General features: G+C 44.9%; 1 protein-coding gene across 8 annotated transcripts in view; it reads left to right on the forward strand.

Annotated features, from left to right (window-relative positions):
* The window catches only part of GRIP2 (glutamate receptor interacting protein 2), a 257026-nt gene that overhangs the window by 216444 nt on the left and 25155 nt on the right, over positions 1–15427 (forward strand). For all 8 annotated transcript variants that reach the window (XM_021531534.4, XM_085590444.1, XM_085590443.1 and 5 more), the window contains 5 exons: positions 532–657; positions 1304–1456; positions 1669–1855; positions 7456–7601; positions 8216–8296. In XM_021531534.4, the coding sequence (XP_021387209.2) occupies positions 532–657; positions 1304–1456; positions 1669–1855; positions 7456–7601; positions 8216–8296 (693 nt within the window). The remainder of the gene's footprint in view (positions 1–531; positions 658–1303; positions 1457–1668; positions 1856–7455; positions 7602–8215; positions 8297–15427) is intronic.

Below are 15427 nucleotides of genomic sequence, written 5' to 3' on the forward strand. Positions count from 1 at the left end.
TTTCATCCATGTGTGCATTCCTGTGCAAGGGTATCTGCTAAACAGCCAAATGCTGAAACCAAGCAAAGTGCTCACAGCACGTGGGGAATGTGTTGAGCCTTGTCAGGGGAGGGCAGCTCTGGCAGCAAGGTGGGAAACAGCACAAGGAGGCTTCCCTGGTGCTGTCAGAGAGTGCTGATGGCCTCTGCAGGAAAACCCTGGCTGGATGGAGCTCCTGCATGTTGCACAACAGACTGCAAATGGAAATGACATGTGTGCACTGCCAGCATGGCTGAGTCAGGCTGGTGGCACTAAATGCAGAGTTTATTGTGGGAAAGGGGTGGATTTCTGCCACTTTGCATCAAGTGTCATGAGGTTATGTGGAGTTGCATTTTTGCTGCTGATGCTTGACACGATGTGGTTGGGACCTGACTTATTCAGAGTCACTATAAAGCTCTTTTCTACAATCTCCTGGCTTATGGTTCTTACCTTTTCTTTCTCTCATTTCTCCTTCCTGTCTGTGGCAATTTCTGCTCCCCTGGACACCATCAGTCAAGGTGCAGAAGAGTGACCACCATCACTGCTGGGACCCCTGTGTCAACTACTGTCACACTCACCACCCTGGACACTGCAAGACACCCACTTGGACCCAGACATCTGGACAGGATTACTGCAAATGTAACCTCACTTCATGGCGTTGCCCTCATCCTGCCCATGTTTGTTCTTGTTGTGACTCCCCATTTCCTTAATATTCAGATCCATAGTGTGGCTTGTCACTTGCTTCTTCCTAAGTCATCTAGTTCTTCTCCAGCCCAGTGCTGAGGTACAAAATCAGTGTCTGCAGCCCATCACACACAGATCTGGTAACTGGGACAAGAGCAGTGTGTTGGGCAGGCCCATGCACCCATCCTGTAACCCCACATTCCCATGCTTGGTTTCATACAGCAAAAATGAGTTTCTGTGGGACAGGGAAGGGTGTCTCTGGTGTTGTATAGGAATGTGATACAGCTCATCCCTCTCACCCTAGTGCCATACTGCTTGTTAACAGCAGGATTATGGCTACTTCAAAATCTGTAGATGCACTTCTTGTCAGGAGGGGGCTCTGTGCTGCCCCAGGTTTCTTGTCTTGTGGCACTAAGATAGGGAAGAGAGCACATTGTACTGTGTCCAAACTGTTGGAAGCAAACATTCCTTGAGTCTTGCACCCTGGAGCTGGAAAGGAGGAGCTGCTCCAAACCCATGAGGTGCTTGGTGACACTGTTAGTGGGTGAACCCACTGCTGCAGCCTCCATGCACGTCCCTAACGTGCTCTGTGTGTCCCCAGCTCTGGTGGCTGCCAACTTCTCGTCTCCCACCATGAACGCGCAGGGATTCCCGTGCCAGAACTCCAACACGCTACCTCGCAGCTCCCACCCCATGAGCCCCCGCACCACCATGCTGAGGAGGAGGCAGAAGAAGAAGGAGCACAAGAGCTCACGTAAGAGCAGTCTTGGGCCAAACTGGTTGGGAGGGGCCATGCATGCCTGCCTTGCTGTCCTTGTTGTCAAAGGTTAGCTGGGACAGAGCCACTCAGCACTGTCAGTGCCTCCCTCATCCTTGGTCACTGTCCCCACCACCACCAGACCAAGCCTGGAGCCAGGCTGTTATGTTGATGTGTGCCCTGACCTTCTGCCTCTCTCCTCCTCTCAGTGTCGCTGGCCTCCAGCACGGTGGGTCCTGGCGGGCAGATAGTCCACACGGAGACGACAGAGGTGGTCCTCAGGGGAGACCCTCTGAATGGCTTCGGACTTCAGCTCCAGGGAGGCATCTTTGCTACGGAAACTCTGTCTTCCCCACCTCTCGTCCGTTTTATTGAGCCTGACAGCCCGGCAGAGAGGTTAGAGACCTTGCCCTTGGATGCTGATGGTGCTGCTACTGAACATTTCATGGTTTGGTTTGTTTTCTCTCCTCAGAGGCTCATTTAGATATTTACTATCATCCTTGTAATATCTCCCATTCTTCACTGGGCATGGTTTACTGTCACTGCCATTTCTGCACTCGTCGGCTGACCGCGGCCTCCCTCGCACCCCAGGTGAACGTCTTGGCACCAGGCTGCGGCTGGTCTGGGAGGAGGAGGAAGGGAGTGTGTGTCTGTGTGAGAGTGCCATTCCCATTCCTTTTCTTTTTTTTTTTTTTTAATTCCTCTTTGAAAGATAAATCTTTTGTATAGGGGCAAAAAGGGGAAAGGTCTAAATAAGTGGCCCCTGGCTGATTTTGTTGTAGCAAAGCCCAGCTATATAAACTGGCTATAAAGACAAGGCTTTGAACTGCAGAGGTAGGGCTCTGCTTGAGGAGCAGGTAGGGGTTGCAGTTAATCCCTGCTGGTTTTGGCTGTGTAATGCTGGGAAAAATGCAGAAGAGCGGAGCAGCATTAATTGCTCTCTGTCACCCTGAGGACACAGGGAGCAGTGACTCCTCCAGTGGTGGAGCCTCAGCCCTAGAGTTCAGCTGCTCCCAGTACCTTGCTGGCTGGATGTAGAGTCTGCTCAAGTATCTGTGCACTACAATCTAGGTGTCTTCTGGTAAGGCTTTTGTTGCTAAACAGGCCAAGTTGTAGCATGGCTTGATCTCTTGAGGAGAGCTGATTTCTTTAGGCTGGAACTTAATGTTCCTGTGCTCATTTCTCTTCCAACCTTTGATTATCACTATGGTCTGTCCTCCCTAAGGGTGCCAAAGGTGCAGCAATGTGGCCATAGTCAGTGTCTGCTGCAGAACCTTTTTTGGAGAAGTCTCTGATGGCCCCGTCAGCATGTGCTGAAGGTTTGGTGTCTCCAAGTCAGCCCAGAAAAACAGCACATGGGGAGTTGTAGACTCATATGGCAGGAAAAGCGTCTTCAAAATGAAATGCAAGTTTTTGCTGTGCAGACCAGTCTCTGTGTTGTAGACTCTCTGGTCAGTCAGTGCAGAGGCAAGGTGGAACAGGAGTACCTGGTGCTTGTGTCTGTGGGCGGACGGTGACAAGGGGCTGGCACAGGAAAAAGAGCTGCCTTGATGCAGATTGAGAGAGATTTTAAAAGCCTGTTATGCTCTTTGTTTGTTTGATTGTTTCCAAACAGGGTTTAAAAATTCAGGTGATAATTTTATGGGTTTTTTTATCTTTTATTGTGGGTGAACTTGGTTCATGTTGCGAGGGACCAAACTCCTTTTATAAATCAGGCAGCAACAAAGCCTGCTGTCCCAGGGGATGAGGGAGATGTGCTGAAATCTGCCTGGCTTTGCTTTATCCTCTTGCCAAGCCTGGAGGAAAAGCAGTGACTGCAGCCTTGCCTGGCTCTGATGCGTCGCAGCCGCTGCCCGCCCTGGCGCTGCCCGCCCGGCAGCATTCACGCTCTTCTGGCTGCCGCTTCTGGAGACTGCGAGCAATCCTCTCTGCATTTGCAGCCCGGATTTGATCTGGGGATTAAATCTCTGCTGTGTATTTCATTCTTTCCTAAACCATGCTGCTCTTCCTAGCTGGCAGGAAAATGCTGTCTTTCCTCCCCATCTTGAAGTGATAAGTGCACTGGGTTTGCAGTGAAGTGAAACAGGCAGTTTTATGTTTTTATTTCAATTTTGTTTCTTGCTGTTTCACAGAGCTCTTTGCTCCATCAGTCAAGATACCTTATTCCCTGCTCTTCAGGGGTTCTGCTGTAGCTGCAGCCCAAGACATTAGAGCCCTTTTTATCCCCTTTAGCAGGCTGGGCTCCCAGCTGAGGTTGGGCTGTGCTCTTTCTTGTGCTTCAGTTTTTGCTCTTTGCCAAAAAGGTGAGCTCTGGGGATACAGGGATCAGGTTTAGAATCCTGAATCCGACCTGGCTGTTCACACACTCTGCAAAATCTGTGGATCTGAATATGCTGTTGTGCAAGCACATGATCCCCACTTGCTTTGTCCACCTGGATTGTGGAGGAGCTGCCTCTGGGATGCCCAACAAGTGTGAATACTACCAGGGAGGTGCATGACATCACCCTCTTTTCAGGGATGCTGGGATGCCTCACATTTATTGTCTACTTTGTGCTAGCTTGTGCCAAGCAATTTGATGCAAAAAATTCGCACCTATCTGACTTGTGATTTGTTTTACTGCAAATAGCCTCTAATAGACCTCCCTCCCCACCTGTTGTTTTGTTTCTAGGGTGCATGATGAAGTCTTTGGGCTCTGAATGAGACAGTGATTCAGCCCCTGTTATCAGCAGGGAGGGTGGAAGGGGAAGAAGCCTGACATCCCCTCTTGGCTGCCTTGAAGCACATAGCTTTTGTGTCCTTCCTCCCCCAGCTGTCATTGGCAGCAGAGGGAGAGTATCTGACTTCTCCATCCTGGTATCCAAAATCAATGCTTCCTGCTGAGCTACATCTTTTGTAGCTCTGCTCAGACACAGTTGTTTGATCATTGTGTTTCTGCCTTTTGGGTATGAATAGTTTGCAAAAGTGAAGTTTAGCAGCTGGCTGAAGCTGTCAGCAGAGCTTTGATCCATTCGAGGCTGAGACCCACCCACGAATGTGCAGGTACAGATGTGCACACACACACACAGATGTGCATGTCTGACCTGTGCAGGCCAGCTCAGGGCCATGTAAGGGCACAAGGGATGAGTTTCTGCATCCAGCAGTGTGGCCATGGTCACAGCTTTCCCCCTACAGCTGGAGTGACCATGCACATATGGATGATGCTGAGTGAGCTCTTTAATGTATATATATCCTGCCCAAGGCTTGAATATGTGCTGCTCTGTATCAAGCAAGACACCTCTGCTGCTCTGTTGCTGTCTTTAAGCCCAAGTAATGAGTCATGGCAAGATGCAAATCTGCTTTACCCCAGGGAGATATTCCCATAATGGACTCCAACATATCCATAGTGCTGTCTTTCACTCCAGGAGATGCCTGTACTCCTATTCTTTCTGATTTTAAGACACGTCTGCTCTCATAGTCTGAAAGCACTTTTTAGGTGCTGATGTTAGACTGAGCATCTCTGAGACAAATGCCTTCTCTTTGGAAAAGCTGTCTGAAGATTCTTGTAGGATCCCATGGATCAAAAGAGAGGTCTGCAAGACCCTTGGCTCTCCAGGCTCCATTCCCAAAGCAAGGACACATAACAGCTGCAGATGGATGTCTCTGAAATGATTCTGAAGAGTTAACAAGAGATGTCAGGCCTCCTTGAACTTGGTAGAGGAAGCCAGAAGGTTGTGGCATCACACCACAAACTTAAAAACCTGCAAGACCAGGGTTTAAAACATGGCGATTAACTGAGGCTAATAATAAAAGAAATAAAATACCTCTGACCTAACAGAGCTGTTGGCTGTAAAAGACTCAGGTAAATGCACCTTGAATGAAAAACCATAAAAAATGTCTGTTTTGGGAGAAGGCAGCTCTGGTGGGAAAGGTGGCAAACATTTGCTTTGCTGCAGTGTAAAAGTATCCTATGAGCTCCCAGCCCTTGTGGCTGAAAGAGGGATGCTAAAGTGGATTGTGTCCCTATGTGAGCTTGAGATGACAGTGGTGTCTGAGTGATGCAGCTGTTGATGCCTCCTTTGCAAAAGGTGCGCTTCTGTCATAGCAAGAGACCTCTTGGTGACAGAGGAGTCATCTCTGTTGTACTCGGTGCCATCTTCGTTTTTATAAGCTAATATTTCTATGTGGCTGCATAGCCACAAGTCCACTAAAGGACTGTAATTAAACTTGATGTGATTTATTTACAAGGGTGTGTTCATTTATACATCATGGAGTTGTCTGTCCTAATCCAAGAATCCTCCAACAAACAGCTCTGAATTTGCATCTCATAAAGTAGCCAGCATTTTTCTATAGATGGCATGAACTCAGGCAGAAGTGTGAATATACCTTCCTACCATTAAAATAACCTCCCTGGGCTCTCTCCAAACTTGTTCATATCTCAGCTTTTGATGGGCCACTGGCACAAGCTGTTGTGCTTGTTCATTTTTCTTGAATTCAGATGTGTGTACTTTTTCTTGATAACTCAGCCTTTCATACACATCCTGTTGTTTGGACGTGAATAATACAGTCAAGTGTCTGTTGCCTTTGATGCCTTTGTGTGCCTGGAAGCTGTGGTGCTGTGTTTTCTTACAACTGAATTGGGTGTGAGTGATGAAGAGTGACTGGAAGGTTTAGTAAAAAACAAGCTGTCTTCTGTGAGGTATCTGTGAAAGAACAGAGAAGACAAAGATGTGTTTGATCATTAAACAGGAAGGGAATAAAGATTCTCTGGAGAAGGCTTAAAACAGGCCAACTAATGTCTTCTGGAGAATTTTTCTGGTAAAATAACTCCACATTTTGAGGGGAACCTTAGACTTGATGCAATAACCCTAAACCTCTTTTGGAGACGACTCTGTAGCTTATGTTAGTGATGAGTGAAGAGTGGTTTCCCAAGCTCTGATCTAGTGGACAGCCATGTGATAAGTGGAAAGTCTAAAAGATGTAGTTAAAGTGAACAACTGATAGAGGAGAAGGAAGATGAGCAGTTTCCCAGCTTGCAGGGAACACTGCAGCCTTGTTTTTGTAGAGCCATGGGCCAGCCCAGGTGGGAGCTGACTGAGATAATGTGGGAGATAACTTGGAAGATCATCTTGCTGGTATTGCAGTATATGTAAAAAAAAAGGGAGTGTGGGTGGATACTGAATGTAGGAAGGTGTGAAAAACACCTTGCTTATAAATGCAGGGGGGGTCCCAAGAGACAAACTGTGCTGTAGCAGCACATCTCTAACGTAGCCTTGCCATCATGTTCTCCTTCCAAAGTAAAAATGTAAAAATCCTGCTGATCTCTGTTCCTGGAGTAAATGGGTCTAAAGCAAGAGCCCCAAAGAGTCAGTTGTGGTTATATTGTCAGGCCATCACACTGGAATAATATTGGCAGTTAAATAGAAACACTGTGCATTTGGCTTCCAGAAATGCAATTAGAAAGGATAAATGGTTATCTAATTTGCCGAGACATTTTGGTGAGTTTATTGGGTTGTAGCTTCAGTATTTGCCATGAACTAAGCAGAGGAATCTGTGCAATTTTCAATGCCATTAGTTTGTGTTCCAGAGGGTGCAGGTGCATGGGAAGAGCTATTTGTGGTTAGATAGGGAAGGAAGTCACATTCCCTTGCGTTTATCATTCTCATCTCTCAGCTATGGTGTTGATTTTTAGAAAGACAAGGGTTACTTTTTTTCCCCCTTGGTTGTTGCAAAAACTGTGACCAGAAATGCTTATTTAGGAGCAAAGTATGTTTGAACTTCAGAAATCCACAAAGGTTTGCTTCCTTGTGCCCCTCCAGGGACACTGGGACAGGCACAGCAAAACAAGTTATTTTCTCTTTGGGGCCACTGCTGTAAAACATGTCAGTACCTTGTGTGTCTTGTAACAGATTTGCCTGGCAAAAGTAACTCATGGCTGGTTGTGGGGTTGTTTTTTCCTCCTTTCCTCTTTTTCCTTGTCTCCTTGTTCCCGTCCCCTCTTTTCCCACTGTGAACTGCAGGTGTGGACTGCTGCAAGTAGGAGACAGAGTCCTTTCCATCAACGGCATCGCGACGGAGGAGGGCACCATGGAGGAGGCCAACCAGCTGCTGCGGGACGCAGCGCTCACCAACAAAGTGGTGCTCGAGATCGAATTTGATGTTGCAGGTACGTTCCCAAAGGAGCTGCTGCTCCTCTCTGCCCGTAGGACTCTGCCAGTGCCTTTGTTAACCCCTGGGAGGGAGCATATTCACCAGGCTCAGAGGGAAGAGCGAGAAACCCTGTGAGGACCTTCTCCATTTGTCGTTGTTCTCTAATGTGCACTGAGGTGGAGGGTTATTCTGATCCTTTCATAAATGTTCTGTGCTCATTCTTGGCTGAGATAAGCCTAAGGAGTAGATGAAGGGGACATACTTTAAATATTTGCTCATTAGTAAGAATAATATTCATTTAGGGCCTTGAAGCCAGGAGGGAGCCAAAACTATATGCTAGAGGTGAAGTGCAGTTTTGTATTAAAAAATAATTTTTTTTCCATTTACATTGACAGAGCTGCTTCAGTTTTGAAATACAGTGTGATGTGAGCACTTGATGTTCAGAGCATGTATTTTTAATGAGAATCCAGATTTCAACCTGAAGTCCACAGGGCCTCACTTAACCTTATTTGAACCAATAAAGCAGTGCTTTATGGGCTTGTTTTCTTGGTTCCAAAGAAGCCATCCATGCAACTGAAAACTCTTTTTCCTCCTTTTTTTTTTCTTTTTTGTTTGTTTTTTGCTTTATAGAGTCTGTCATACCCAGCAGCGGTACTTTCCACGTTAAATTGCCCAAGAAAAGAGGTGTAGAGCTTGGAATTACAATCAGCTGTAAGTATTGCTCAGACTTGCAGTAACAGTTGTGAGAGCCTCTGTTTTCCACACAGGCATTTTAGAGGACTCAACAGAGAGATAAGATCATGTGGGGTTTGTGTAGCCCTCCAGTGCTCGTGATTTATCCCAGAATTAATCAGATGTGTGGTTCCTGCCTCCATGAGCTGGCAGCTGCAGGGAAAAGCAGCTGCATGAAGGGTTAGGCCAAAGGATGTGTCTCATCTGATCACTTAATCTGTGGTGCAGAATTCTATTCTATTCTATTCTATTCTATTCTATTCTATTCTATTCTATTCTATTCTATTCTATTCTATTCTATTCTATTCTATTCTATTCTATTCCATTCCATTCCATTCCATTCCATTCCATTCCATTCCATTCCATTCCATTCCATTCCATTCCATTCCATTCTTAGTAATATTATTTTTATTTCCTTGCTCATACTTGTATTATGTTCTTTTTAAAAAAAAATTACCTGGGTCTGGTGGGTCCCTTGCAAAAAGAGGTGGAGGGAGGAGAACAAGTGAGAGGTGAACCCCACAGCTTAAAGGGTAGAGAGGGGAAACTGCCAAGAGGAAGAGTATGAAGAGGGTGGTTGGTTTTAGAGAAAGGGGAAGGCACTTTAAATTCCAGGGTTTGCCAGGAATTGTTTCATTTACAAGCTCAAGCCATGCAGAAGGAAAGCCATGTGCCAGGACTTGGTGTGCACTGAGAGAAGAGAGCATAAACCTTTTTCCTTCTTTTCTCTCTTCTCTTCTCATCTTGATTAATTACCTCTGTTTCCATTCTGAGCAGTTTTTCGTTTAAAGATCTTTTGGCCTCTTTGGAGAGGGTGCTGTAGGGGGATGATATAGGCAGATCCATCCCAAATTTCTGGCTAACCTGGGGTCTTGTTATGCCTTGTGTCAGTGAATTTTTCCTGTATGGCAAACACATGCAGGTCTTGGACCATGCATCCCTCTCTAACTTCTGGGTAAAGTGAGTTGAATCATCTGAGGTTTGCCATGCCCAGAGAGTGCCACCACCTCTGATCTGAAGCAGAGCAGCTTGTGAGACTGCAATTATGGGATCTCTTTTCTAAGCCCTCAGGAGCACGGACCCAGCTGTGTCTGGGGAATGGAGTCACAAGGGACACTTGAAAACTAGGTTTCATTAAAAGAGAAGCTATGGTAATTACCTCTTGACATTTACAGCATTAGTTAGAGAGTTAATTGGAGGTGTTCTGGTCTAAGTGGGATGATTCTCAGGAGTGACTGAAACATGGACAGGATGATGCCTTTGCACCTACTGATATTTCTTCTCCCTCATCTCAGCTTCCCCTATTCGTGCCACAAGAACAATCCTGAGAAATAACATCACAGTATTTAACATTTGGCTTGATAGCAGTTACTGTCTAAAGACATCAAATGCTTTATGAAAGCAGCGGGCTGTCTATAATGGGTGGGGAGCAGTGGTGGGCTGGGTTCCAACCTACTGCCTTGGCATTCTAGCCTAAAAGTGCAACCTAGGATAATGGATCTGGTAGCAAAAACTGGCTTGAGCAAGGCCCTATTAAGTTTCAAAGTTTAGTTTATGTCTGGGGCTAGAGAGTAAAATGAACTTGGTAACTGCTGGCAAGAACAAAAGTTTTTATTTATGAAGACTTATTTGAATGGAATCTGCTTCAGATGTGCATTTACACTTCAAACATATTTTTATGTTGGAAAGGTTTTCATTTCAAATTTTTTAAAAGAAGTGATTTCACACACGTTTTTGAAATCACTGCTAATAGAAAGGAACTGACCCCTGGGTTTTAAATAGATCCCCATTATTCAACTACAAAGCAGCTTTTTAACACTATAATTGAGTTGATCTTTTTGATTGCTGAACATGTTTGTAGGACATTTTTTAAGTAATGCACATGCATAAACCTAAAATATATTGCAGTTTTTTCCTGAGTCAAAGCCAAACTTATACTTACAAATGAAGAAAAAGAGAGGCACCCAGAAAATGCAGTGGCAAGGATGAAATTCAAGCTTAATCATAATTTTGTTTTCACATATTTATCTATATAAACCTATGTCCACATGATCCTTAGCAAATTAGGTCATCATTTTTTGACTTTGCCTCTGACCAGGCAGATAAATATATCAGTTTCAAACATTAAAACCAAAGCAAGCAGCCTTATGTTAAGTACTTCCTGCAGAGACATGATGTACATGCAGGAGTATGATGCAAGCAGCAAAAGAAAAGAGGTAAAAATAACCCTTCTCTGTTTTGCTCAGTTCCTTTCCTCTCAGTTCTGCTGACTTGAGTGTTTGTGTAGATCTAGAAACAGCTTTTACAGCTTTCCCTCTGGTATGAAAAAATATATAACTACTGTTTTAAAGGACTTTGTTTACTGGCCTCTTGCATTGGATTCCTGTTCCCTACTCTGTAAAACTGGAGCAGCTTATGTAGATGGCAAGGTGAAGGGGTCAGAAGAAGATCCACTGCACTGCTGTGGCCACAGAATTGGGTTTATTAATGAGCTTTATAGTCTAGCTACACTACAGATGTAAGATGAGTTGCTTTCATTGAGTTTTACCTCTTGGCTTCAGCTGGCTTCTCTGTAGTAAATTCCTGTGCCTGGGAAGGTTTGTCTCTGACTTCCTAAATGGGCAGAAAGTGTTGCGACCTCATCAGAGTGGCACTACAGAAATAAGTGTGACCAAGTTCTTGCTGAGCTGTGGCTTGCAGAGCTAACTGGGAGATGGACTAGGTAAAGGGTGGGGGGAGAGCAGGATTCTTGATGGATGTGTTGGAAGGATTCATGTAATGGAGCTGGCTGTAGGAGCCATTAATCTGCTGGAAATGCTCATAAAAGGGCTGGAAACCCAGGAGATTTGTGTACAAGGGGGGCAGATGCTGCTGGTTCTGGGATGAACATACAGAGAAGGAGCTGTACTTGTTCCTGGTGAAGGGACACAAAGCCAGCTAAACTCTCACTTTCTCCATGCTCCAGTACCTCAGCCTCTGTCCCAGAGAGAAGGGTATTTGCTTGTAGAGCAGCTACTCTGGCTGAAGAGCAGAGCATGCTCCTTTCTGCCCCAAGAACTCTGAAGCTTACCTTTATGCAGCAACCTCTGGGGCTCAGAATGGTGAGGAGGCAAATACTGGTAAACTGAAAGTTCTGACACAGGGATGTGAAGATTTCACCCTTGTTAGCCTGAACTCCCATCTCCATTAGCAGAACACATGCCTCAAATGCTCTGATCTTGCTGGCTGTGTCCAGTTCTAATGATGCAGTTATGCCTTTGAAGGTTTTCTGTAAATCTATTGCAAATGAAAATCTCCAGCAGCGAGAAGCTAATAGTCACATATTCTCATACGTTCAATACCTCACCTCTTAAAATAAGATATAGATTTGTTATTCCCCTCTGCAAAATGATAGTTGATTATACAAAAGATTACCTTTTTTATTGAGAGTTTGGGATTTTTTTCCTGTCTCAAATATCCTCTCCAAGGGCTGGTTGTGACATTCACTGTAGGGTAGAGGTGTGTTAGTGTAGCTGTTTAAAGAGATACTGAAATTGCTATTAATTTTAGATATGCATTAATGCTTTATATAGCTTGTTTATCAAATTACCTTTATATATCTTAGCAAATCAATTCCTGTGCCCTTGGTGTGAAGTACTGCAGATAAGGAGTTGGCAGTATATCTGCTTGCAGGTGATAAAACTGGAATTTGGGGAGATAGATAACTTCGATTAAGTCACTTAAGCCGTGTAATCACTGTCCTAGTGAGAAGATGGATCTCAGAGCCAAGCAAATGTAGTTTTGCAGGCTCTGTATTAGCCTGTGCCCTGCCACCAGCCCAGCCGAGCGTGTCTGCAGGCGGGGCAGGCTCAGCAGCCACCTGTCCTGCCCCCTCACTCACACTGCAGCTGATTCACTCCAGTGCTTTTATCCTGGTGGGATATCCTGATCTGGTTTTGCTACCTGGAGGTTGTGAAAGGAAAAGGATCCGTGATGAGGCAGGTACCCTGCTAGAGGCACTGCTAATTTATGCACCTGCTGCTAAACTTAATGAATGATAGAGGAAAAAGTTGGGTACTGAGGATTTGATTTTCACTGCTGCTCTTTGTAATCAATTCTGATTCACTTTTTTCCTCTTCTCATTCCTTAGCTATCCTGAGATTATTTGGTTTCTGATTGTGTTATTTCCAATTTAAAAATGCTTCTTATTTAAATGCATTCTTATGGCATTATTACAATTTCTTTAACTGCACATTGGCAGTGCTGCTTTGGCTTGGTCAATAATGAAGGGCATTTTTAACGGGTTGATGCCTGTGAAATATGTGCTTGTTCTCCTTGGAGGGGAATAATTTACCAGTACAAGTCATTATGCATTCTATTAAAAACACAAACTGGACATGTGTTCCTGGCCTCATCATCCATCACAGTGTAAACACAGAGTTAGCCACAATCCCAGCAGAGAGACTGAAAGCAATTTATAAAAAGTAAATAACAGTATTGATCAATTCACCTTTTTATCACTGCCGTGTCACCACTGCCAAGCAGTGTTTTCATTTTGAGTTTCTTCTCCACCACATGCTTCTACCTTTACCAGCTGTTGATTTATGGAGCCTTCTCTGGGCCACTGGAGCAGATTTAAACTGTCTTTTGTATTGGTAAATCCACCAAAAATACAAATGGGTCTGAAAAAGAGTCTGTTTGCACCTGAAGTGGCTTGCCCTGGCAGATGGAGGCCACAGCCAGGATGCCTGCTGAGAGTGAGCATGGGTTTCTGCAGGCCAGCTCCTGCCTCCATCTCTTCCCTTGACTTCCTTTGCTGCCATCTCCATTTCACACACAGGAGAGCAAAACCCAGAGGCAAGGCTGAGTGTCCAGACTTGTGTCTTCTTGCAGCAGAGTTCCCAAGACAATGTCTTTTGAAGAGATATAGCCACATTAACAGCAGAAATGAATGGATAAAGAGGCTTTACTCATCTGTGCAAATGTCTTAATGCCAAAGACCACAGCCCTAATAACAATGTACTTTAGATTGGTGCTGTTTTAATTACAAGCAAATTGGAAATTGTCTATTCAAAATCTCACTAGGGATTCATGTATCTAATGGCTCTGACCTCTACTGAGGCACCCCTTCAGTGAATTGCAGCTCTCTCACTGTCAGACAGGCAGCTGTTGTACAGAGAGACATTGTCACCCTGCGTGAATGGCCCAGGATGGTGAAAATTGTGGGGCTCAGGGGTGCTCAGGGCAACCTGATCCCAGCAGACAGGCAGGAAGCCCATCTGGACACTCTGCTAGGGTGCCAGGAAGGGCTTTGGGATGCCAAAAGCTAATTAATGGAGTCAGTAATTGCAGGTTTTTAGAATGAACAACAAGCCTCTGTTCTGTGCTGTGAGATTTCATTATCTTAACCTTGTATCTTGCGCCTCTTGAGGGAACATGGTTATTCATTAAGTCTCTCTAACTTACCCTTCAGATTTGATGGTTTTATAAAGCCTTTGCATTTTACATTAAGTAATTATGTAATGTGATGATGCCCCATCCCTGGAAGTGTTCAAGGACAGGTTGGGTGGGGCTTTAAGCAACCTGGTCTAGTGGAAGATGTCCCTGTTCCATGAGTGGAACTAGACGACTTTAAAGTCCCTTTCAATCCAAGTGATTCTATAATGATTCTGTGATGAATATTTGGAATGTTTTACATTTACAAGGGCTGCCATTTATTCAAGTTTGGGTTCTCTATTGGTAGGGACAGTTGTATGCAGTTATATATGGCTCTTCTATTTAACTCAAGTCTTAAGAAAATCTGTGCAAAACTTTTTAAAAAAGCCTGCAAACAGAACCCAGAATGATTTTTCTTTAAAACTTGCTTTGTTTTCTAATGGATAAAGCACTTGGTTTGTTACCCTTGCTTCTATCATGGGAGGCTTGTGCTGTGTTCAGTGCTGACACCAACTGTGGAGCTTCAGAAGGACAAGGTCTCGTTCTCTGTTCAGAGACAGACTGTGGGCAGGATCCCCCCACATGTCACAGGACTTGCAAGGCAGACGCTGAGATAAACATAAATTCTGCAGAGCTCCAGGCATGTTGTTGTCTGTACTTGCTTGCCTTTTTTTTCCTCTCCTCTGTTTTTCTCTCTTGCTATTCATGGTCTCCAGACATGTTGTTCAGCTGTGGCTTGGTCAGGTTAGAGATGGCCATCCCAGCCCACCACCAGGACAGGTTATGATCCTCCCTAACCCCTTTCTGTCACACTGCCTCTGCTTTGAAACTAGTAAACAAACCTTGCAGTGAAAAGTATCTTTGCTAACCTGGATTGTTTTGACAGAACCAGGCTAGGGAGTGATTAAACATGCAGCAATGCCACCTGACCCAGGGCTTAGGGGGTGCTCACAGGGTCTGCCCTCACTGCTGCTCAGACACCACTCTGTACACCCCTGTCAGCAGCAAATACATGTCCTATACTGAAAAGGAGAGCAACAGAAATAATTATCAGAGTGATACATCTCAATCCCTGTGCTGTTAGTCCATGGTGTGTGGCCTTCTCAGTCAGTGTGGGGATTTCTGCATTGGTTTTGCCCTTATTCCCACTGCTCAGCTTTGCCGAGTGTCTCTTGTCCTGACTGCAGTCTGGTCCATGCTGTGGACAGGCTGAATATAGGCACAAACCCTCTGGAAATCTCCACAACACATCCTCCTCCCTTAGATCTGCAGAGAGAAGAACAACATGAGTGTCCAGTCCAAAATTATCTGGTACCAGGCTCCAGTAAAATATGGGGAAAATAATTCCTTCAGGCTCTACTATTCAGCAGTCACATTGCTGTGACTATTTAAAATCAATCACAGTCTGCTTTTTGCAGTCTGACCTCACTGAGGTTCTCAGCCCTGCCACAACTGAGATTGTCTGTCTTTTTGCTCTCTTTAGTACAGAAGGTTTGGTTATTTCTGGGAGAGGATATCTTTAAAGGTGTTGGGATAGATTTGCATTTTTAAATCTCATAAATTAATATAAACAACAGAAAAATCTGGAGCAGAGAGGTTGGTAAACACTTACTATGTCTGAGTTTCTGGGTGCTCTCTAACTGCTGTTCAAGCAGGTGGATCTCTGTGTGTTTGGTGCCACGTGCCTCACAGATA

The sequence above is a fragment of the Lonchura striata genome, chromosome 12 (genome assembly GCF_050655825.1).
Source record: "Lonchura striata isolate lonStrDom1 chromosome 12, ASM5065582v1, whole genome shotgun sequence".
NCBI lineage: Eukaryota > Metazoa > Chordata > Aves > Passeriformes > Estrildidae > Lonchura > Lonchura striata.